This window comes from Meles meles, chromosome 20, assembly GCF_922984935.1.
Source record: "Meles meles chromosome 20, mMelMel3.1 paternal haplotype, whole genome shotgun sequence".
NCBI lineage: Eukaryota > Metazoa > Chordata > Mammalia > Carnivora > Mustelidae > Meles > Meles meles.
The window spans coordinates 47811111-47833431 of NC_060085.1; the positions used below are offsets into that span (position 1 = coordinate 47811111).

General features: G+C 46.4%; 1 protein-coding gene and 1 long non-coding RNA gene across 10 annotated transcripts in view; one reads left to right on the forward strand and one right to left on the reverse strand.

Annotated features, from left to right (window-relative positions):
* Positions 1-22321, forward strand: part of ITPR1 (inositol 1,4,5-trisphosphate receptor type 1) — a 329559-nt gene that overhangs the window by 304594 nt on the left and 2644 nt on the right. For all 6 annotated transcript variants that reach the window (XM_045991794.1, XM_045991795.1, XM_045991797.1 and 3 more), the window contains one exon: positions 16157-16318. In XM_045991794.1, the coding sequence (XP_045847750.1) occupies positions 16157-16318 (162 nt within the window). The remainder of the gene's footprint in view (positions 1-16156; positions 16319-22321) is intronic.
* Positions 8540-22321, reverse strand: part of LOC123932981 — a 40162-nt gene continuing 26380 nt past the window's right edge. Inside the window, exons 3-4 of one of the 4 annotated variants that reach the window (XR_006816492.1) lie at positions 11300-11392; positions 8540-9817 (exon numbers count right to left, since the gene is read on the reverse strand). This is a non-coding gene — a long non-coding RNA (uncharacterized LOC123932981). Of the gene's footprint in view, positions 9818-10055; positions 10723-11299; positions 11809-22321 lie in introns of those variants that run through there. The other 3 variants (XR_006816491.1, XR_006816493.1, XR_006816494.1) reach the window with 3 other exon arrangements.

Sequence of the window (22321 nt, forward strand, 5' to 3'; positions counted from 1 at the left end):
GGTCCTTAACGTCGAATTCCGTGCTTCTCAAATTTTAACATACATAGAACTCACCTGGACAGGCAGGGAGTTTGGATGCGGATTTAGCAGGCACCGTTAGGACTTGGACACCGAAGCTGCGGGCTGGCGGGGCATGCTCAGAGCAGTAATGAGCAGCCAGCAGAAGGGACAAAACAATGCTGACTGAAGAAATGAGCCTCTGAGCTGGTGATGTGAGTGCTGAGGAGAGGGATTGCTAATGACGTCTAGGTGTTGAGCACTCTATGGCTTACAGAACTTTCACATCTAGAACTGTGTGATAAAATTACCCTCGGGGAACCATTCAGAGAAAACTTTGAGGGTAAAGAGAAATGGATGAGGTTTTACAGTAGAGATGACTTTTAAAGAGGTTTTGAAAGAGAGACGGGGTCATAGATGAGCAAAAGGAGAAGAGGGAAAAAATCAACAGAAGGAAAAAAAGGCAGGAGTTCCAAAAGGCGGCTGCTGGGCGTGCTCTCGTACAGATGAAAGCCAGGCTCAGGGTTAAGTAACCTGCCCAGGAAGAGCTCAGAAGGAGAGAACCAGGGTGCCAGCCGGGGGTTAGTGATAGGGACTGCACCATGGCCCAGTGAGGGAGCAGACGGGGAGGCAGCTGGCGGCACCAGGCCAGGTGGGAGCAGGATCTGTTGTTAATTAGGGCTTCTGTTGCTTGCCAGGGCCGATTTCTGGTTAGGTCTGCAGGATCAGGACACATTAACTGAGAAGCTCTCCTGTCCCTTCTTTTCCTCCAATTGTTGATAGTGCCAAATGAAGCTACTTGGCCAGCATTCGTGGGACAGAGACCTGTCTGCATACACAGACAAATACCTTCACTTGCACTGAGTCCTATCATGGCTAGAGGAGATGACCTCCAGTTTTGACTCTTGTCACACATTCTTTTTCTCCTTCACTTTGCTTCTCTCAGAAGTTTTTGTGCCCTATCTTCAAGTCTGCAGGAGCCAATGTTAAAGCTTTCTGTTAATCACCTGACTTTACTGTCACAGAAAACTCTGGTGCACTTTAAGGTTTCTGTCTCAATCGTGAAGACTTAAAGGAGCCTTGTGAGCAGTCACCTGGTGAGGATTAAGAGCCAGGAGTCGCCCCCAGCCTCCCACCGAGCCTGCCTCGGAGCTCATTGCTTGGCGACACTTTGAAAAACCCAGCATTCAGGGGGCTTTCCTCATCCACATCATTCTTAAATTGTACAAGAACTTCTTGTCCAAAGGCCTAAAAATATGTAGCATCAAAAAATTCTTAACTCTGAATGTCCTGGTTGCTGAGGAACCAGATGTTTTGTGCCCTCAGTGAGGCCTGGGGGAGATGTGCCCTCCCCTGGCTGAAAGGCTGTGCCTTTGCCAACACCGTTTTCAGTGGTGAATCCCTGCCGGCGACTTCCCAGAGAGCACTGGCCCCAGGAGGGTAGACTGGGGGTGTTCGGCTGGAAGCCCAGGGAAGCTCAGAGCGGCAGGAGAGCAGGCCACATGCCCCAGTGGCAGACCCATTCAGTCATACCCGGTGGAGGCAGCCACAGCCAAGAGAGGAGCTCTTTTCAACATCGCTCCTGAGCAGGCAGGCCTCCTGCCCACCGCTTCTGGGAGGAGAAGCCGGGGATCTCTTTGAGAAGGCAGCTCTGTTACTCCAGGATCAAGGAGAGAGAGGCAGCTCACAGTGTCAGGGAAGGAAAAGTCAGCTGGGCGCTCATCTACCCTTTTGCTTGCTTCATGTCCTGAAAGAAATCAAGACAGGCTTTTTTGGGACTTGGGTTTCTCAGGAAAACCACCTCTCGCCTAGTGGCCAGAGGCTGGGGTTTTAAGCTCTCCCTCCACTCGTGAATTAAGATCCTGGAGACTCATTAAGAACTGTGAAGTAACAGCTGCCCTTAGACCACCCAAAAGAAGCCAACAGAAGAGGCCTCAGGCAGTCACTGGGAGGTAGAGGAAGAGCTTCACAGCAGCCCTGAAAGCAGCGCCCTGCAGACCGTGGTGTCCGGGATGGTAAAAAGATGTTCATCTCAAGAAAAACATGGAGACAGTGCGTTTCTTGCCAGAGATGGCAGTAGGGAACTCAGCACCCAGATGTTTACCCACATTTAATCTTCATCTAAACGTAATAGAATATTGTATATTCTCTTCTTTCTCCTTCTGGCCATGCCTTCTCTTCTTTCATTAGAGATGGGACTGTTCTGGCAAAGCCAAGGTCAGGCACATGCCTACCGTGAGGTCCTTACTCCCCAAGCTTTGGATTTGAAGGCAAAGAATCCAAGATGTGAGTTTGGGCTCTGCTCCTTCCGAGCCATGTAGCCCCAGGATGTCATGGGACGTCCCTGACCTGAGTTGCTGTGTGGGAAGGGGGGGTTAGCAGCACTTCCTGTGTCCATTGGGTGATGGGAATGAGGTAAATGTGGGGGACGGAGGTGGGGGTGTAGGCACCTGAGGAGGCAGGGAGCGGATGCCAGAAGGGCCAGATGAACAGACAGAGCAGTCGGCAGGGAAGCGGAGCACAGCGCTGACAGAGAGCTGACGCAGGCACGGTGTCCTACACTTCACGACTGTGTAAGATGTCTTGGCTGTTGGCACACTGTTGCTAAGAAAAGTCGGAATGGGCATCTTGACTCCAAGAAGTTCCTCCCATGGAAAATTCCTGCTTCTTCCCTGCTCTTAAAGTGAAATGTTCTAAGTGCTCTGAAATGTTGGAGCAGGACAAAGTCGCTATTCTCACTCTTTCTCCATCGAACTGGCCTCAATACTTGGGACCGTACCCGTGTGTTCAGTGGTGGCCTCCATTCACAGTCACTACCCACGACAAGGAGTTGGGGTGACTTGGGGAGTGGCCCCTGGGTTCTCTGTGATAAGATGCTGTCATGTTTGTCCTGGGTTCTGTGCACATGACCGAAGCGGGTGCTGTTACTGGCGTGGCTGGGGGGAAGCTCAGGCTCCCCATGCCTCTGTACAGAGCAGACAGTGGCACTCGGACAGGAGAGACAGTCTCTCACATTCGGTGACGCAGGCCCCAGACAGGGCTGTACTTACAGAGAAATGTGACTACAGAGTGACCTCACTTAGCCCTGGCAGCTCAGGGCAGGAGAAAAACCCCCGAGCTTCCTCTCCCCATAGCAACTGGATTTGGGGGGCTACCATGTAGTTTCAGTGGTAGCCTTTATGATAAAGTTTTATTAGCGCTAAAATACACTGAAATTTTCACGATAATTGATGTACCACACGCTCTTTTTCAATAATTGAGCATTCTTTGACTTTTCTCTACTGCTGACTGAAATGAGAATATGTTAGCCCATAGACGATGATTTGACAGGCCATACAATCAGGTATATTTAACCTGGATAAATGGTAAATTAGTTGTATCTTTGCCTGAAGGGATTTAAATACTGCACAGTGGGCATGTTGTAGATAAAAGATCGAATACAGGATTCCCACTGAAGATTCAGCAGCCCAATTTTCTGTGACAGTCAAGCTCAGGAGAAAAGCCAGGGCTTAATTTGCTAAGCAGACTGAGTTATTCTTGAAAGTTAGAAACTCCAGAAATATTAAGAAGGAAGGCTAGTAAAGAAGACCAAACTATAATTTAAATATATAGCATCTATTTTGCTAATGCAATATAGAGTTTCCTTCAGTATCTTGGAATGCTAGCTTGAAAAAAAAAAAGTTCTATTTTCAGAGGCGTGTTTCTGAGTGAATGGCAGGGTAGTCACAAGGACTATTGTTTGTCCATAGCTCAGCATCCCCTGCTAGCTGGAGCTGCTCTGGCCCCTTCTCTTCTCCAGGAGGGCACGCTGACTGACTACCAGGCCAGCTGGGGAAACCTCCTCCCACCTCAGCCTGAGTGTCGAAGGGTGGGCTGCTGCTTCCGGAGGAGTGGACCGGGCTGTGCTTTGCTGTAACAAGGGCAGACTGGATAATAACTCGAATAATAGGTCATGTTTAATCAGTACATACTAAAATAAATGCGTGCACGGGCCCATTTACTCCCCGGAACAGCATTTGTAGATGACACTCTTACCATTTTACAGATGGGAAACTAAAGCCCAGCCAGGGGCAGCAGCTTCTCCAGGGTCCCCTTGCTGGAAAGGCTGCAGCTGAAAACCGCATGCAGGTCTGCGGAATCAGAGCCCACCCTGGGGCTGTCCTGACACGCGCACCTACAACCCTCCATGTCAAGGACGTGCCACCCTTGGTCAGGCTGAATCTGGTTTTCCTGCCTGGGACTGGCTCACCTCCCAGGAGAACCAGCCACCTTCCAAAGATGCAGGGCCCAGCAAAGGCCCCACTGGGAGTGGGGAGGATAGGGGAGAGGGCCTCCTGGGTGATGCTGACTGGCTAACGCACAAATCAACGAGTTGGTAGCTCTGGGCGTTCGACGCGTGTTAAATCTCTGAGCTGCCGCCAGCACAGCCACCTGGAGTCGGGTACTACCGGGGGTTGTAGAAAATGACGAGAGTTCAGGAAAGGCAGAGCCCACTCCTGCAAAGGGTGTATCTGAAGTAGGCATTAATTCTGACTTGGTACGATCTGAGAAACGTCATTACCCTCCCCTGAGCCTGGAACAGGGAGTGATACTCCCTTCGGTGGCCATTATTTGAGGGGAGAGGTGTCTAAGTTAAAGGGGAAGGAAGATTCACCAGAACCATAGACAGACGGGCTTCCACACCCGGGTGACTCATCTCAAGAGTTAGAACTCCCTGATAATTAGAGTGTCTGATCCATCATCCTTTAAGCCTGGTGCTGACTTTTTCTCATAGTGAAAATAGACCGCTTTTGACTTCTCTCCCTCTCCCCTCCCTCCCTCCCTCTCTCTGTCTCATGTGCTCACACACTGTTCCACTAGAGGTTTTCCAGTTTGTTCCATCTTGTATTAATTCACTTGATCTCTTCAGAAACTAGTTGTATAGGGGTATGAAAGCAAAAGAAACAATTTTCCAAATCAAAGGTAGTATCATGGCAGCCAGTGAAACGCTCTTAGAAAGTAGTGCCTTTTTTCAGAGAGGAGGGCCGAGTCCAGGAGCCTGCATTCCTGGAAGACACTTTTCTGCAAGCCCTAGTCCATTTGCATCAATAAAGCCATGAAAGAGAGAGCTCTTTTTGGTTGGAAAATTCCTTTTGGGTAAATTTTCCAAGCAAATACATTTTCTTAGCAAATAGAGCACCACTGACCATCCATAAGGAAGATTCGAAAGCCATAGGGCCTGTGGCCTCCGCACTTGTGTTCATCTGTATTCGATAAGACCCAGAAAGCAAGCACAGTCAGAGAGCAATGTGTTAACAAGGGCAGAAGATCAAAATGGGAACTGAATTACCTACAAGTCACTGCCTTCTTTTAAAAGGGGAACTGACCCAAGTCTTGCACCTTTCTTGACCCGAGAGAGAGTCTGCTAGGAAGTCTGCAGACAGGCACTTTCTGAAGCGAGGGCGGAGCTTTTTGCCCTGAGGAACTGAGTAAAGAGGCCAAAGGGAATGGCTCAGGACACAAACCGGGAGCAGGAATGACTGGTGTTTCCTAATCCGATAAAAGCAAGGCCCTGGAAGTCTGCAGGGAAGGGCTGCCGGCAGTGACGGTAGGAGCCCAGAAGGGAGCGTCCGCCTGGACACGGCCAACCTGAAGGGTCTCAGCCCCAGGCAGTGAGAATTTGGGGATCCCTAGAAGGCAGGACACTGTGCAAGCTGTGCACCCGCCTCTCCTGCCCATCTTCATCTGTGTGCCAGGCAGGCCGGCAGGCAGGCGGCTCCTGGCTGTGCTAAAGTGATAGGGAACCCTCGCTTCCATTGCAGATGGGCAGTAACGGGTTTGGACTTCTATTCTGGAATTCCAGTGACGATGCTGGGAGGAAGGGAGGGCCTTGAGAAGTTCCTGGGACAGAGATTTCGGCACTGGTAGTGCTGTATCATCAGCTTCTCCTGCCTGACGTGGGGGGGGGGGGGGGCGGGGGGGGGCACACGCCTTGATTAAAATGTCCCCGGGGCTCCAGAAGCCCTTAGCTGTGCGTGAGGATCTGGCCTGGGAGGCCCTCCGCTCCGGTATGATTCCCAGCATGCTTTCTGACGTAGCTGGCACCGTGGCAGAGTTCGAGACTATCAGAGCAAGGGAGATGTGGAGAGAAGGATTTGGCGCTGGCTTTTTGGTGGCTGGAAACAGCGTGTCAGCAGCCCTGGACTGGCCTCCCAGCCAGCCAGACGTGCTCCGCCCCACCCTCTGCACTTGCGCTTGGGTTCGTGTCGTGGCAGCTGCACAGGGTGAGTTTGTGTTTCCTCGCCCAGGCTTATCACAGGCTCTGCCCTCTAGTCTAGAGGCGCTGAAGCTCCCCCTCGTCCTGCTGTGCACTTCACAGGTGCCTTCTTCTTATCATGAAGCACTTGGCATTGGGACCCCGGGTCTGCATCGTCCTCTGAATTTTCCACATTCTGACCTTCACAGAGGGTGTGTGGGGCACTGTTGGTAACAGTGAATGGAGCCGAGCCATAATCTGCCTGGGAGGAATTTCTGTGCTAACTTAGAGCACAGGGACTGAGGTCTACCCCAGAGGACGGTATGTGAGCCCGTGCGGGTCCCGAGCATTGTACAAGGCAACTGTTGGATCAGTCAGCCGGAGGTTGCGTTCACCACCAGTGCTGGTCTCCCCATTGTGAGCCAGTCCATGGGTGTCTGTACACACTGTATCTGTACATAAATACCTGCTTCACAACTCAGACATGGTAACTCCAAAAATGTATTTTTCTCCCTGTCACACGCTGGACCCACCTTCGGCTCCTTGCCCCAGTGTTGACCCCAGTGGGCTGCCTGCCTTGTTGCCTGTGGTCCCAGACACCCTAACTGCACTTGAAACTCCTTCGTTACTCCAGAATCTAAACACTGACTGTAGCTGATACAGCTTACCTGACTATAAGAACACAGTGTGCAATGCAGAGAACATACAAGACATGTTGATTCCCATCAGCAGTAGGCTACTATCAAGTTTTGGGGGAGTCACAAGCTCTCTGCAGATGTTCGCTGTGCGGGAGTCAGTGCCTCTGAACCCCCATGATGTTCAAGGACCAACCGTACCTACACTCAGGAGTCCAAGATGCCTCTTGGCAACGAGGCCTGTGGTGTGTTGCTAAGCAAGGTGGGAAGGAAAAGCTACTGGTATTTCGGTGCAGTCCTGTGTGTGCGCGGCTTACACAGGTGGACAAGGCTCTCAGCTTCTCCTTTCACAAACCCACTTCTTTTCAGGGCCTTGGTGTGACCACCTATAAAGGAAATTGAACCACAGGGTCTCTTACACCATCTTTAGCGTTACCTGTCAGTGAAGCAACTCGCAAAGTGCTGGTGGGAGTTTGTGAACTACTAAAGAGGGTCTTTGTCAAGAGTGCCGATGTGGGTGTCAGGAGGGAGAGTGGAGGGACACCGATGGGAAAACTCGAGTCAGTCTTCAGAGTGCATGGGGCAGTTGCACAAAACAGGGAATTTGGAAAGGACTGAGGAACAGCTGATGACCTCTCTCACCGTGAAGACCTCAAGCTGCAGGGCACCTTTCTTCCAAGCCACTTCCACGGTGGTGGCGGTGCTGGTGACTTGGCCCCCAGCTCTGGCTGGAGTCTGTGAGCAGTATACATTCTGGTAGATTTCTTAGCTAACTGAAAATGCAGGGGAAGTTGCGTAAGCAAAATGTCATGAACCAGCTCGAGAGAAGGGCAAGTTACCCTAATTGTTCTTTATTGGGAGTCTCCACTGGGCCAACCCTGCCTCGCTCGGAGAGTGGCTGCCAGCCCCACCTTTCCTCTTCTGAGACCTCTGGCTTCCTCTGCCTGGCAGCCCCGGGTGCCCAGGACCCAGCCACGCCGCTCTATGTGGCAGGCACTGCTTTCTCACAGTCTCGAGGGGGCCCATAAATCACTTCACCTGAGGGCCTAGAATGACTGAAAATAGTGATTCTGCAGCTGGCTTTTCTTAGGGATTTCATCAGAAATGGGTGCGGTTCTCTCTACTGGCAAGGGCCCCTCTTTGTTACACTGTATCATCCAAGAACAACTATTAACAGTCTGGGAAGGGTAAGTGGTCATTCCAGCCCAGCTGACGATTATATAATGTGGCCTGTTGGGGAATGTCATTCAGAGCTCAAGAGCAGAGTGCTCCCGACACCTAAAATTGGGGGCACTGTGGGTGACCTTCGTGCGGCTGCACTGGTCAAAGAGAAATCTCTCTAACGTGGAATCCCAGAGAAAGGAAGGAACTAACCGGCATGGAAGTCAAGCACTACACTTGCAGTCAGTGTCTGGATCCCGTGGCCAACTCTAGACTAGCTTTGTGACCTTGGGCTGATGACACTGATTTATAATTCTTTTGCATAATGCTTTCCAGCTTCTGGGACACTTTCTCACACCCATTTGACCCTTATGATAGCTCTGTGGGGGCAGCCCCATGATCTCTTTCTCAAAAATCAGAAACAGAGACCCCGGTCGGTGAACTGACGTCTTCCCTGGCACGCTGTCCTGTAGCACTGGCGCGTTGTGGCCCGAAGCCCTTAGCTCTTGATTCAGGCCATCCCTCTTCCTGCCTACAAACTAATGTCACCAGGCTGTTGTAGAAAGGCACCTGTAAAGTGTAGGGATGCTGTATGTGGTTTGAGTTCACTGTACTTTGGAACTGAGGGAAGCAGATCCTTGGATTTGGGACTGGTCAACAAATTCCAGGTTTGGGAGCCGTTGTTTTTAATGAAGTTTATTTTTTAAAGCAGTTTTAGGTTTACATGAAAACAGCAGAAAGCACAGAGTTCCTGTATACTAATCCTTCCCTGACTGAACCCCCCCCACACACACACATATACAATTTCCCCTGTTATTAACATTTCTTACTCTGGTATATTTGTTTCAGTTGATGAACCAATAGACAGATTACTATTAACTATAGATCAGAGTTTCCTTTGGGGTTCACTCGTGGTGTTACACCTTCTATAGTTTTAACAAATGTATAATGACATGTATCCACCATTTCAGCAGCAAATAGTAGTTTAACCATTCTAAAAACCCTCTGTGCTCCACCTCATCCCTCCCTCTCCCCAATCCCTGATCTCTTTACTGTGTCCACAGTTGGGATCCATTTGTTAGTGTACTTGTTTTTAGCATATAATATTTGCTATAAAGAGCAATCCTAAACTCACTGAGCATAGAGATCATTATCACCATTTGCCACCTAAAGCAACAAACAGATTCTGGGTTTTGTTTTTTGCTGTGATCTGACAAAAGTGAGCTCTTAAGTGAATATTTTAGTTCTCTTCAGTAAAAATAACCTTCTCCCCATCCATAAAAGGGGCAAGTAATTTAGAGTTTACTAACTAAGTTTCCTATATTCCTGCTTTTGGAAAGTTAAGGATGATCTTCAGATCTCCCCTGCCCTCCTCCCTTCTCTAGTCACTCCTATCCCCTGCACATCCCCAGTCTTTCTGCGAAAACCCGAAAACCCGGTTTGTCATCCTGCTTGGTAAAATAAGGAGAAACACACTCGCCATCTCAGTTAAAGGGACAGTCTTTACCTTTTTGATTCTCCTTAGGGGGCTGTGAAGGATAGAGAAGCCACTGGTCTCTTTATCCAGGACTTCTCTCCTATCTTCTCTCCTATGACCATTTCTTTTATCCTCATGCCCCCCCCCCCAAGAAATCTAAATTCTCTAGCCTGGGTATAAAGGAGCAAGGGATTCAGCAATAAATGTTCTATTGTTTACATAGTAAACAAAATTCTACCTGAGTGGACTTTCTCTGAGGAAGGTGACGGATTACCTCAGTCATCTTTCTTAGAACAGCTTCTTCAGTTGAACCTGGGAAGAAGAAAAAAAAACTCTTCTCAGAATGATTAGCATTTGCATCATACAATCCAACTTCCTCTCCTCCTCCTCTCTCTCTGTCACACACACACACACACACACACACACACACCCTCCTCCTTTCCAGTCAAGGACATTTCAAGAGGTCAGTACCGCCCCCGTGTCTAAAACTTCAATGTTTGCCTTTGCAGGGACTTTTCCAACTTTACCTAGAAAAGAACTAACCAGAACTTTAGCACTTGTGGTCAGCCTGCTTCCGGCTGTGGCTTCAGTCAGTTTGTCTGCTCTGACAGAGGAAGCGCTTGCTGTGACGGGAACTGCCCTGGCTGGATTGCAGGAGGACCAGGGCAGACAGTGCCTAATGACATTGGTATGCGACATGCCAGCAGCAAGGAGAGCCAGGGAAGCACAGAGGGATGTCTCAGACCCAGAGTGACAGATGCTACTGACAGACGCTCGGTGAACCCACAGCCTCCCCCAAAGCCACCTCCCTGAACACACACACACACACACACACACACACACACACACACGCTGAATTCGTCTATAGACAGAATGCCATAGCTGCAGATGATTTTCTCAAGAAACGTAGAAGCCAAAACACTGAGACATGGTTTCGGTCTTCAGTACGCATAGAGGCAGGATTCTGCAAACACTCCTAGCTGGAGAGCCGTGTACAGCCGGCTTCGCTGGAGTCCCGTAGCACGCAAGCAAGCACAGCGTCTCGTCGGAAAGTGTGAGTTAGGTGCGAAGGCGCTGGATTCGGGTGTTCTCTCTGCTCCTATACTAGTAATCGGGAGAGTCTAAACATCTTCTCTTCAAGATTCAGATTTTCTACAGATGGGGGAATCCTGTCGGTGAGCGACCTTCCATCCTGCAGCAGAGCTCGTCCTACGGTGCTGGGTACAAAATCAAGTGGAAGCTGAGAGAACAGTTTGGCTAGAATTGCTAGCTAATTTTAACCACTAGGTACTCCTTGGTAATTTGAGATTTGACTTAATAGCCCAGGATGATTATTTAATTAAAATACTGGCAACACCGAGGAGCTCAGATTTGGGGATTTACCTACCTCAGCACAGAAAAGCTAGTAATACATGCCATCCAGAATACTTGCATTTCTGCAGTTGAGCTGGTTTCCTATGCTTTAGGATTTTAGTGGGATTCCTCCACTTTAGGTCTCATTGTTAAATATTAGAGTCTAAGGAAAGCACTGAGGGAGAACCTGTATGGTGGTAGCCAGTAAATATCTAGACGAGAAATCCTTTCCCAGCTCCACACTGAAGGACTCTCCTGAGCTGGAGAATGAAGCTTCAGCCCTGGGATGAGGTTATGTGGCCCAAAGTGGCCTCAGGCAAATATGACATTTCCTTTAAATCTTGGATTTTATTTTTTTAATTTTATATTTACAATTTGATTCAGTTTCATGTTCTGTTTTAGGGCCTATTTTAATATAAAAAATATTTTAAAATAATTTACCATTGAATGAAATGGAAAAAAGATGTATTCTTTTCCGTCTGGTGTTGTGTACCTCCGGGCCAGGCCTTCCTGCCCTAGGATTACAGGTCTGTCCTGCAGAGAAGCACAAGTAAAGCAAAGACGAAGGAGATCTGAGTGCATCTTCTTAGCCACTGGGACGAGCACAGATGCCAGTAGCAGCCACCCTTACTCGGGTGGACCCCATTCATTCATCCAGCAGGTACTCATTAGGCGGTCACCAGTCGGGAGCCCCTCAGAAGTGACTGCCCCATGACCACAGTCTGTGCACTGAAGCACCTAGGGCAGGGACCTGGTCTTGCTTGTCTTGAGACCCTCAGCACTCAGCCCGAGGCCAGGCACAGAAATGAGAAATGTTCAGTAAACAACTGTTAAGTGAAGTCTGTGCATTTTGCATTTGTTCTAAGACCTTTCTGAAATTCTTCCATAGGACTCCAAGAATCAAATAGATCATGAAAGAAGGTGGGAATCTGTGGTCGTTTGGTCACTTGCTGTTGGAACACAAAAAAGAAATTATTGCTTGAGCGTTAAGCTGTGTGTAGACTCTTACATCAGTTTTCTGTATTCTTTTGAAGACTTCATTCATGTGTACTCTGGAAATCTGCGTTTTCTATTTTATGGGGGGTTTGCTAAGCAAAGGAACATCGCAAGATTTGAGAGCTAGATTTCAGATGCATTCTCAAACCGGATGAGGCCGTTTCCCATTAACTTGCACATCGGTAGTGAGGCAGCCACAGGAGAGTGCTCACTGCCCTACCGCTAAAGTGGCTCGCATCTGTCCTCTCTCTGCATCTCATCAGGCAGGCCTGTAGGGACTCCAGGTCACCTCGCCTCCTCCTTCTCTTGGCCAGCCAGCTGACCCAGGCCCTCTGCATTCTGCACCCTGGTTACGGTTTCCTGCGCCGGTCTATCCCACACTTCAGTCTCTTCTGTAGCATTCTACAGTCTGAGCTGCCTCTATCTGTAAGCCTTCATCCCCCACTCCAGGCAAACTGGTTTCTTCCCTGTGCCACCCGCCTTGGTTGAGAATGCCCTGATGCTGCCTTTAGTTTGGCCAAGCCCCAACCCTCTTGCGGGGCCATGGCTTTCCTCAGGAGGGTTCCAGCCAGCCGTCATCACTGCCACTCATTTGACAGCAGAACCTGCTTTATAGCATTTTTCTTCTTAATGTCTGTCCACTCCTTAACAGCAGGTACCCTATGTCATACTTGGGTTTGAAAGCCATTTCTAGCTGAAAGAGGTCCAGGAGGCAGCATGTGTGTGGCTGGCTGGCTGGCTGGCTCACTGCTGGATCCTCAGCACCACGCACACAAGGGAGTGCCCCTGAAGCAGATGTTGAATATATGTTATGTTTTTAAAATATTTCCTTCCAGGGAACTAAAATAATGCTTATACTTTTGATTTGAATCCAAAGAACTAGCAAATATTTCACCCCCAAATAGACTCAATAATAGCAGTTTGTAATTCATCAGCACCACATATTTGTCGGGGTCCCCTGTGAAACAAGAGAATTTGTTAGGTCCCTCCCCTCACCCCGCCCCCCAGGACCAGTGACCTTCCCTTTCAGGGCTCAGTTTTCTGCACCACGGATACAACTGTGACCGTGATCTCTGAACTCCTTCTTGGCAAGACATTCTGTCACGTCCCAATGGATGGTGTGTCTGTCTGCTCTTCCGAGCCGGACAGTGTAAATAGGATGCTGGATCTTTCCTCTAAAAGTTATTCTCCTGGCGGTGGGGGTGGGGGGCTGTCAGTCTGCAAAAATTGAGAGCAGTGCCGGCGGACAGGTGAGGCCTCTCGCTGCCGGGCCGGTCTTGTGCTCAGTGATCCTAGTGCATTGGTGCTTTGCAAATGCACAGCTCACAGTTTCATCAGCCGGGCCCACACCCTCTCTCCTCCCAACATGGGCTGTTCACCCCAGTGCGAGTAGTAACCCCCAGCCACCCGTCCCCTGTAGGTGCCCTCTTCTGAACAGTTCGGTTCATTCCTCCCTTAGATTTGGACAGACACTGAACAAGGGATGTTTCTTCGGTAGTAAGGTGTGCCTGTATCTGAAGGACTGACTCAAGAGCAGCGAATATAATCAGTTACCTTACCTTAGCTGCCTTTCAGTGGCAACACCAAGCTTAAATGTTTTCAAATGTCTGTTCTCCTCTGCTTTGCTGTAGACACTCAGCGAAAACGGACTACAGACATGGAAACACCTTAGATTTTTAGGTTGGTCATCTTTAAAATGGGATATTTTACTGAATGGTGTTTTTGCCCATTGCATTGTGGTGGGAAACTGGTCAAAATGAATATGGGCTAACATTAAGTTACATGTGAAGTGCTGATCACAGGGTATTTGGTACAGGAAGGTAGAGATCATCATTTTCTCCTCTGGCAGTTATTCTAAGCAACTGAGGTTCACCATTTAATCATTTTCTCTGAGGGCTCATGCAGGAAATAGAGATGGTTTATCATTCCTCCCTTCCACAAATACTTAGCAAGTGTCTGCCGTGTTCTGGTTACTACACTAAGGTGGTTTCTGCACTCATGATGCTGAAGGGCTAGTGAGTTCCTACTTACAGATTCCCCAGATATTTTAAGCCAACACTCTAAAGTAGGTGTGATGTCACGTTGCCAGTGTGGCCTGCCTTCTTTGTGTAATATTTTTTTAAAAGATTTATTTGACAGAGCCAGAGAGGGAACATAAACAGGGGGGCTGTGAGAGGGAGAAGGCTTCCCACTGAGTAGAGAGCCCGACGCAGGGCTCGGTCCCGGGACTCTGGGATCCTGACCTGAGCCAACAGCAAATGCTTAATGACTGAGCCACCCAGACACCCCCGTAATATTTTTCAATTTCAACTTCTCATTTGGCTTCAATATTGCTAGACTGTCTTGGTTGCTTTTTAACATTTAGACATGTCTTGTGGGATTTTGTAACTGACTCTAAGTATGTTGATGCCTTCTATTGCATGACAGAGGTTGGCAAAACTCTAGCCTATGGGCCAAACCCAGCCTGCTGCCACCAGCATTTGTAAATAAAGTTTTATTGGAACACAGCTACACTCATTCATGTATTGCCTGTGGCTGTTTTCAGGTTACAGTAGCAGAGTCATTGTGACAGACCATATGGTCCACAAAGCCAAAGATATTTACTATCAGAAAATATTTACTGTACAGAAAAATTCTGCTGACCTCTGGTGTATACAAAGTAGCAATAGTGTGGGGGGGGCGGTTGTACTGGCTGGCATACTGGCAGGGGGTAAGGGGATGGGCAAGATTTGTGTTAGAATGTCAATTGTGGTTGATTTTGAGGAGATCAAAATGGTCCCAGTCAGGAATGACACCAGATAGATGTGGACTTGAGTCCACTTTTCCCCTTATCTTGTGCTGATTAGCTTTTACTGTCCATTCCTGCCTCCCTGTACAGAACTTATACACAATGCATACTTTTTAGGAAAAAGGCATTTGTGGCACAAGAAAGCAAGCTAGGAAGAGGAGTCTCGGCCCATTGGTTAACCAGTGGTGAGAAAAACTATTTTCAGGTATAAGCTGTAGATATCAAAAGAAAGGATGGAGACTGAATGGGCCCTTCTTATACCAACTGATGGCACCTATCAATGATGTCAAACTGGAAGGAAAACGAAACAAGAACAGAGCAGTATTTTCCAAAAGCTGACAATGAGGGAAACTGAACAAGAAGCCCATTCCCCATTTTCAGCCTCCTGACCGTCGCCCACCAAGTGAAAGCACACATACGCATATCCGGTAAATGCCTGAACACTTGGGATCGCAAAATTCATTTTACTTCCGAGTGTCTGCAAATGATTTTCCAAGTATAATGCTTTTTAAAAATACACAGCACAGTATGAGATATCTAGAGCAGTCGGATTCATAGAGACAGCAAATAGAATGGTGGTTGGCCGGGGCGAGAGAGTTAGTGTTGGATGGGGATGGAGTTTCAGATGGGGAAGATGAACAAAGTTCCCGAGGAGTAGAGGGTGGCGATGGTTACACAACAGTGTGACTGCACTTCGTGCCACCGAAATGTACAGCTACAAGTGACTTCAATGGAAAATTTTATGTTCTATATATTTTACCACCCACCACTCATTAGCCATGTAATGCAGTGGCTGCGTTCCTATTTATAGATTAGGGAAGTTGTTCAGAAACCTACCTTTTCCCCTGTGTTTAGTTTTTTGTTAGTTTTTTTTTTTTAAGATTTTATGTATTTATTTTTGAGAGAGAAAGCACCTGAGTTGGGGGTGGGGTGGGGGAGATCTCAAGTAGGCTCTTCGCTGAGCACAGAGCCTAACACGGGACTCGGTCTTATGACCCGAGGATCATGACCTGAGTGGAAAACAAGAGCCAGAATCTTAACTGCCAGAGCCACCCAGGTGTGCACTCCCCCAGTCCCTCACCAGGCACCATATTTAGGTCAAAAGTGATTTCTAAGAATTGAGAGAATTCAGTGATATTCAATTAAGGGGCACCTACATGGCTTAGCTGGTTAAGCGTCTGCCTTCCGCTCAGGAAGGTTCCTGGATCGAGACCCTCATCAGGCTCCTTGCATGGTGGGGAGCCGCCTCCTCCCTCTGCCTGCCTCTCCTCCAGCTTGTGTGCTCTCTCTCTGACAAATAAAATCTTTTTTAAAAAGATACTCAATTTAAAAAGACATTCACTTTAAAAAAATATATTCACTAAATGGTTTTTTAAAAGGCATGGCACATCAATTCAGTAACAACAGAGATAGCCTTATGAAAGATGTCACAAAGAAAAGATAGCATGGTGGGATTGCCTTTCTTGTCTCTATTTCAAGAAATGACTTTTTCTTTTTCTTAATGTGGATTCTAGGAAAGAAACCTTGACTGGTTCCCCAGGATGAGAGCCATGTCCTTGGTCAGCAGTGACTCTGAAGGAGAGCAGAATGAGCTGAGGAACCTGCAGGAGAAGCTGGAGTCCACCATGAAGCTGGTCACTAACCTTTCCGGCCAGCTGTCAGAATTAAAGGATCAGGTAAAGAAAAGATACCCCATCTGCCCCTTAAACACACACACACCACTACCAGACACACCAGATTTGCTGAGGCAAAATCACTAGTGCTTATGTTAAGATGCGGACGTTTCCCTCACGTGGATGTAGAAAGGGAACCCAGGGCACAGAGAACAAAGTCACCCAGTCTCCCCATTTCCCCTCCAGTCCCCCTTCACTGCCCTTTTATAGGATAAACCCATAACACTACTTTCAGTGCTGCTAGTATTACAACAAAACCAGAAAATGGGAGAATGCAAATGACTTCAGTGAAGCACTGTACGGAAAACAGGACCTGTAAAGCTATACTCTTTTTACTTTACTTACAGATTAAAAGCTGTTTCTGGTTTTGCTTTCTGGCCCTCAAATCTATCAACTCTTCACTCAAGATACTTAAATTCGGCATCCCAGGATAAGCCATACTTGTGCAAAAGCTCCTTGTGGTTCATTCATTGGCCACATCTGTACCGAGTGGCCATCGTAGTCCAGGCATTATGTCAGGTGCTGGGGGTGAACCCACCATCTAGAGCTGACCCTGCTCCCACAGAGCATAATAGTCTGCACAAGTACCACTCCGTCCTGCTCTCTGTCCCTAAGGTAAACACTTGCCACTTGAAGGAAGTTAAGGAGGGGGTAGATTCGTACCAAACCCTATGTACTTTTTTTCTTCCTTTTCATCCCCTTACGATGAACAGTCACTGGGTAGTTATGCAGTGACAGGATGCTGTGGGGTGGGGGGGGGTGGCGGTGAGCAACTGCTGTACCAAAGCTGACAGGATAATCGGCACAGACGTGGGAACAGGTCAGCATCCTGGATGGGTTTTTGAGTGTTTTAATCAGCTCCATAGATAAGAATATAAATTGTGCATGGCAAAAGTTGTCAGGCAAGGCTGCCCTGGAGGTAAGTGGCAAGGCAGGTCTACAGGTGATTTTTTTACTCATAGGTACACAGCTAGTGAACACCCCATCTAGAATGAACTCTTCTTGGCAGTGGTCTTCAGAGCAATTTTAACGATCCTACTTTGACTTATCTTTCCCAACTGAATTATTCCAAACCATACCCCCACATACACCATTTGGTCTCAAAGTTCCTTTCTTTGACTTTTATTAAGATGCGAACAAAAAAGACTAATGGCGACAGAAAGGCTTATTTATGAAGGCTGTCTCTAGCACGTGAGCTTAGTGGCCACCTAACACGAACAACCCACAAGAATCTTAGTTAAATCAGAGGTTTTAAAAAACCTTCCAGAAACTGATCTAAGACAGACTTCACTAAAGGGACTGTTGAGCTCTCGTTAAAATGGTCACAGGAGTGAGGTGAGTTAAGGAATTTGCAGAAGGCATCCGAGGTGACGGAGGGCATCTGAGACCGCAGAGGTCCTCCCTCCTCACTCCCTCTTTGTACTGATGAGAGCACCGAGGTCCACAAAAGGCTCCCAGGAAGCTTCTCCAACTCTCTAGGACAGTGCCTAATCCTCCTGTGTGGGTTTGATTTTTGTTTGTCGTACGTATTTTTGTTTTCATTTGTTTTGTCACTGTACCTTGGTTTGCCTTTCAGATTGGCTGTTTAAATTCTTACTCATTTTTTTTAAAAGAGCCTTAAAGTTTCTGAGGTTGCCTCCCACACTTGAGCGCTGTGGAGGATACCTTCACGGCCATGTTACACAGCTGTGCGTAGTAGAAACTTGGCGTTGTTAAAATCCAAGGTAGAACTGTTCCCGTTAAGCCTCAATTTCAGCTTAAACAAAATATGTAAATATTCATTGCATAGGCACTAGGGTTCATTAAGTGACATTAAAGCCAGTATGGTTTAAACTGCGTGGGTTGGGCCCTTTCTACATTTTTTGTCTTAACATTGGTAGTTGGACCAAAAGCCCTTCCCCTGTGAATGAATATGAACCATTTCATCTTGGAAGACACTATAAGCTAAAAAGAAGTACAAGGAAACCAGTAATATAATCTCAAGTGCCTTTACCAGGATTGATCTGCTCAGGTTTTAAGGTGCCCAGGAAAAACTCAGCACAGCTGCCTTTAATTAGTCAGCATTTTTTTTCTGATTATATAACCTCTAACAAACCTTTAAGGCCATTTGTTTAAGAATCGACTTACTAAAAATTTTTCAGTTTTCCTAAATTTGGTGTAATAGCAATCATAAAAATTTCTTGAATTGTTCTGCATAAGAAGTCATGCAGATATGGTAGAGAGTTGCTGGTTCTCAAATGGCAATTGTAAGAATTCCTGCCCTCTGAAGAAAAAAACTTTTTGAATTAAAAAATAAAAGCCTACAAATGATTAATGAGCAAGAAACTCTGTGATAGATATTTTTTTAAACTGCTATGAAAGAATACCATTCACTGGTAAAAGTACTGGGAAACACATAAATTGCTTCATCACTGAGCTATTTTTTCAATCTTGTTGTCCAAAAAAGCAGAATAGAGCAATGATAGTTTATAAATGTGAATGTCTTGGGTTTTAATTTGTACTGCTATTGACCTCTTTGGTGGTAGTTTTCTTAAAATTACCAATATGAGGAGAAAAAGTTCTTGTCAAGGTTAGAAGTTAAAAACCTGGTCGGTGGTGTCACTTTTCCTACTATTGCCAAGAACAGTTGATTAGAATTGCTATTCTAAGTGTTAATGATGAATCTCATCTTGAAGTTTCCCCTCCCAAGAGATTCTGAATACTAAATGTGATTCTCTTACATTCTTATTCCAAGGAGGAGAACTGATGTAAGAACCTACATTTTTTTTTTTTTTGCATGTTTTCTTCATAATGCAAAAGAGCAAATATCGAAGAGGCTTCACTTTACTGAAAATGTGACTGGCTTCCCAAGAGACAGTAACCCTTACATGCTGTTAGGAATACAAACGTGTTTGAAAATCCAGATCACATTAGCATGTTCCAGTGTTTGGCACTTCTCATGCAAGATGGTTATTCTGTGAACATTAACTGCTTAAGAGAGGGAGGAATAACAAAAGATTAGAACAATTGCCTTACAGTTAGAAAACTGAATGTTCAACCTTACTGAGTGCCTCTGCCCCCTACCCTGTTCTGGAACCTCAAAGGGGGACTAAGGTAACCACTGCCCTCTAGGGTCCCATAATCTAGCAAGAAAGACAGGCATACAGACCTCTGACAGTATGATACAGTGTGGAAAATTGTACAACCCACTTGAGATAGGAAGACAGTTTGATGGGAGCACAGAGGCGGCACTGGGTCCTGTGTGTGGCTGGGAGTGAGGAAGGAGTCAGGCCTGTACATGTAGGTGACTTCTGAGCCGGCAGAGGAATGCAGCAGGGGGGGGCATCCCAGGAAAGGAATCAACATGAGCAAAGGCATGAAAACGCATGGCATGCTCCAGGAATGGCACTATGTTCTGGTTAATTCAGTTCATTCTTTGAACCACCACTTGTAAAATAGATGTACAAGGTGCAGCCCTCGATACTGGGTAACAAAGATGAATAGAACCTGTTCTCCTTCTACACCCAACAGTCTAGAGTGGGAAGCGAATCAGTACACTGCTGAGAATTCAGCCCCGTAAGTATGTAATGGAGGCATGAACAGACTGGAAAAGAAGGAAAGCAGTTTAGTCAGCCTGATCTCTGGAAGAGAAGTGGAGTCAGGCCACAGAAGCCTCAGAGGTGCACTGCCAGAGCTACAGAGAGGGACAGAGTATTAGGGATCAGCTCAGCGCGTGAACAAGTATCTGTACGTTGACATGAAATCAACCTAAGTGTGTCTGAGAGTTGTATTGGGATTTTTTCTTAGTATTTTAGGCTCCTTGTTAGAAACAGGGCTGATTTTAGAGTTCCCCGGCTGTTTAGAATCTGAGTAACCAAGACCTTGCTGTGACAGGAAAGCAGTTTTTCGGACTGTTGACCCGTTAGAAACCAGATTGTGGCATCCGTGTGCTGCTACTGAGCGGTCCTTCCTTTGCCAGCCTTCTGTCATCGAGGCCAGTTCTGGGAGGTGGAATGTGCTCATTTGCTCTCTACCCTTAGTGTTTTCACGAAAGATCTTTCCGACGTTTGGCTGCCTCTGATTTGTAAAGCTACAGTATTCTTTGCTTCTTGTTTAGACTGAGTCAAAAGAGGGAATGCTAACATTCAAGCTAGTTTTTATATTCATATGCATAGGAAGAAGGGTACTGCTTTAACTGTTTATCCTTTAGCTAAATGGGAATTATGAGGATTTTAAATGAATCTCCTACGAATGAGACAATTCACACTATTCAAAATAGATTTTTCAGTGTTCATATTTTGAATACAGTTACCTTAGATCAGAATCTGATGGATCTTTTTGAGTCATTTTGTTTCAAATGTCCAGAGCGAATACTGCGTGAGAATATGAAGATTCACTTTGGTCATTATTTCTATGTACTTTGATAAAGGTAACAGCAACAGGTAATACACTTTAAATTTATACACATACACACATTTTATACAGTTTGTGTGTGAATTATATAAATAGGTAAGTAGACAGAATTGAGCCCATAAAGCCAGAAGTTATGTGAGGCTGTGCACTAGAGGGCCAGTGAAACCTAACTAGCCAGCAGTGTTGACCTTGGTTTTTTACAGGCCAGATTTAAGCCTTAGGGTTTTTATTTTTGTTCCCTTATACTGATAATTAGATGATGACCACTGTCAACGAAGGGCTCAATCCTTTAGCAGTTGCCGTATACCTTCTCATTTATTAGTCACTTACATGACAGCTATTCTGTCTAAAAGGCCAGGGTTCGTGAAAACAGAATTCAGACAAATGTGTGTGCCTCTGCTGTGCTCAGCTGTAGAGAATCTTCTCCAAGATCTTAATATTATTAGAGAAAAATGATGTCTGTACCCAAATTACTTTGTGTTCAAGATCACCTGAGGTGAACTTTGACCCATTTCGGAGAGAATCCGTGAAAAGTTCTTCTAGAGCAGCAATGTGGTCCCAGATCAACAACACAAACCTTACCTGTTACTTGTTAGAAATGCAAATTCATGGGTCCTACCCCAGGCCTACTGAATCAGAAACTCTGTTTGTGGGTCCTTTGATCTGTTTTAACATACCTTCTGTGTGATTCTGGCTTATGCCAAAGTTGAAGAACCACTATTCTATGGAAAGAGAAAACAAAATTAGGTATATACTGGGTACTTGAAATCACCAGGAATAGGACTGCCTGAGCAAAGAATTTGGCCACCAACCTACATCAGTAGGGAGTTTGAAGATTTAGGAGGGAAGGCGAGTGATGTGCTCATTATCTTAGAAAGGCAAACACAGAAAGTTAAAATAGGAGCAGCAATGAGATGTCAGGTGATGGCTGCAGAAGTGGGAAGGGAGGCGTGCCATCAGCTAAAGACTCGTTTGTTAGAGGAAATATAGTATAGAGGCTTTTCTGTTTAAGAGAAGGGACTGAATAGCCAACAGATTGAAAGTTAAAAGCGGACTGAACCAACAGGCATGAACATATGCAAACATAAAAGGTCATCTCAAATGGAAGTAGTTATTTATAGAAAAATTACAGCAAAGGGTTTAATAGCCAACTTTGACACTTGAAAGACCTCAGTAACTTTAAATGAAAGTGCCTAAACAAAGTGGCCTTCAGTAGGGGTTGAGCCCCCCAGGATTCCTAAATCCATTAGAATGCTTGAGATGGTTAAACTTTGTGAAGTTGTGTTAGATTCCCTCTCAGGGTTAGCTGCCAAGGGAAGAGAAAGTGTGTTTGCGTGTGTGTGTCCATCCGTGTGTCTGTCAGTTGGGGAAGGGAGGAGGATCTGAGTGAAGTATCCAAAGTATTGGGTAGTAAGATTAATGAATACAAATTATATTTTGATCTAATTGTGCATTTATCCCACATGTCAAATTCGGTTCTCTTTTCTCAGCTGAATCTGTTAAGTATAGTGTAGTGTGTCACACTTACTTAAAAGATTGTCATTCATCTAAGGAAACTTCAGAGGCTAGCTGGAATATCCTAATTCTTTATAAAAAGCTACCTTTTGGAAATAC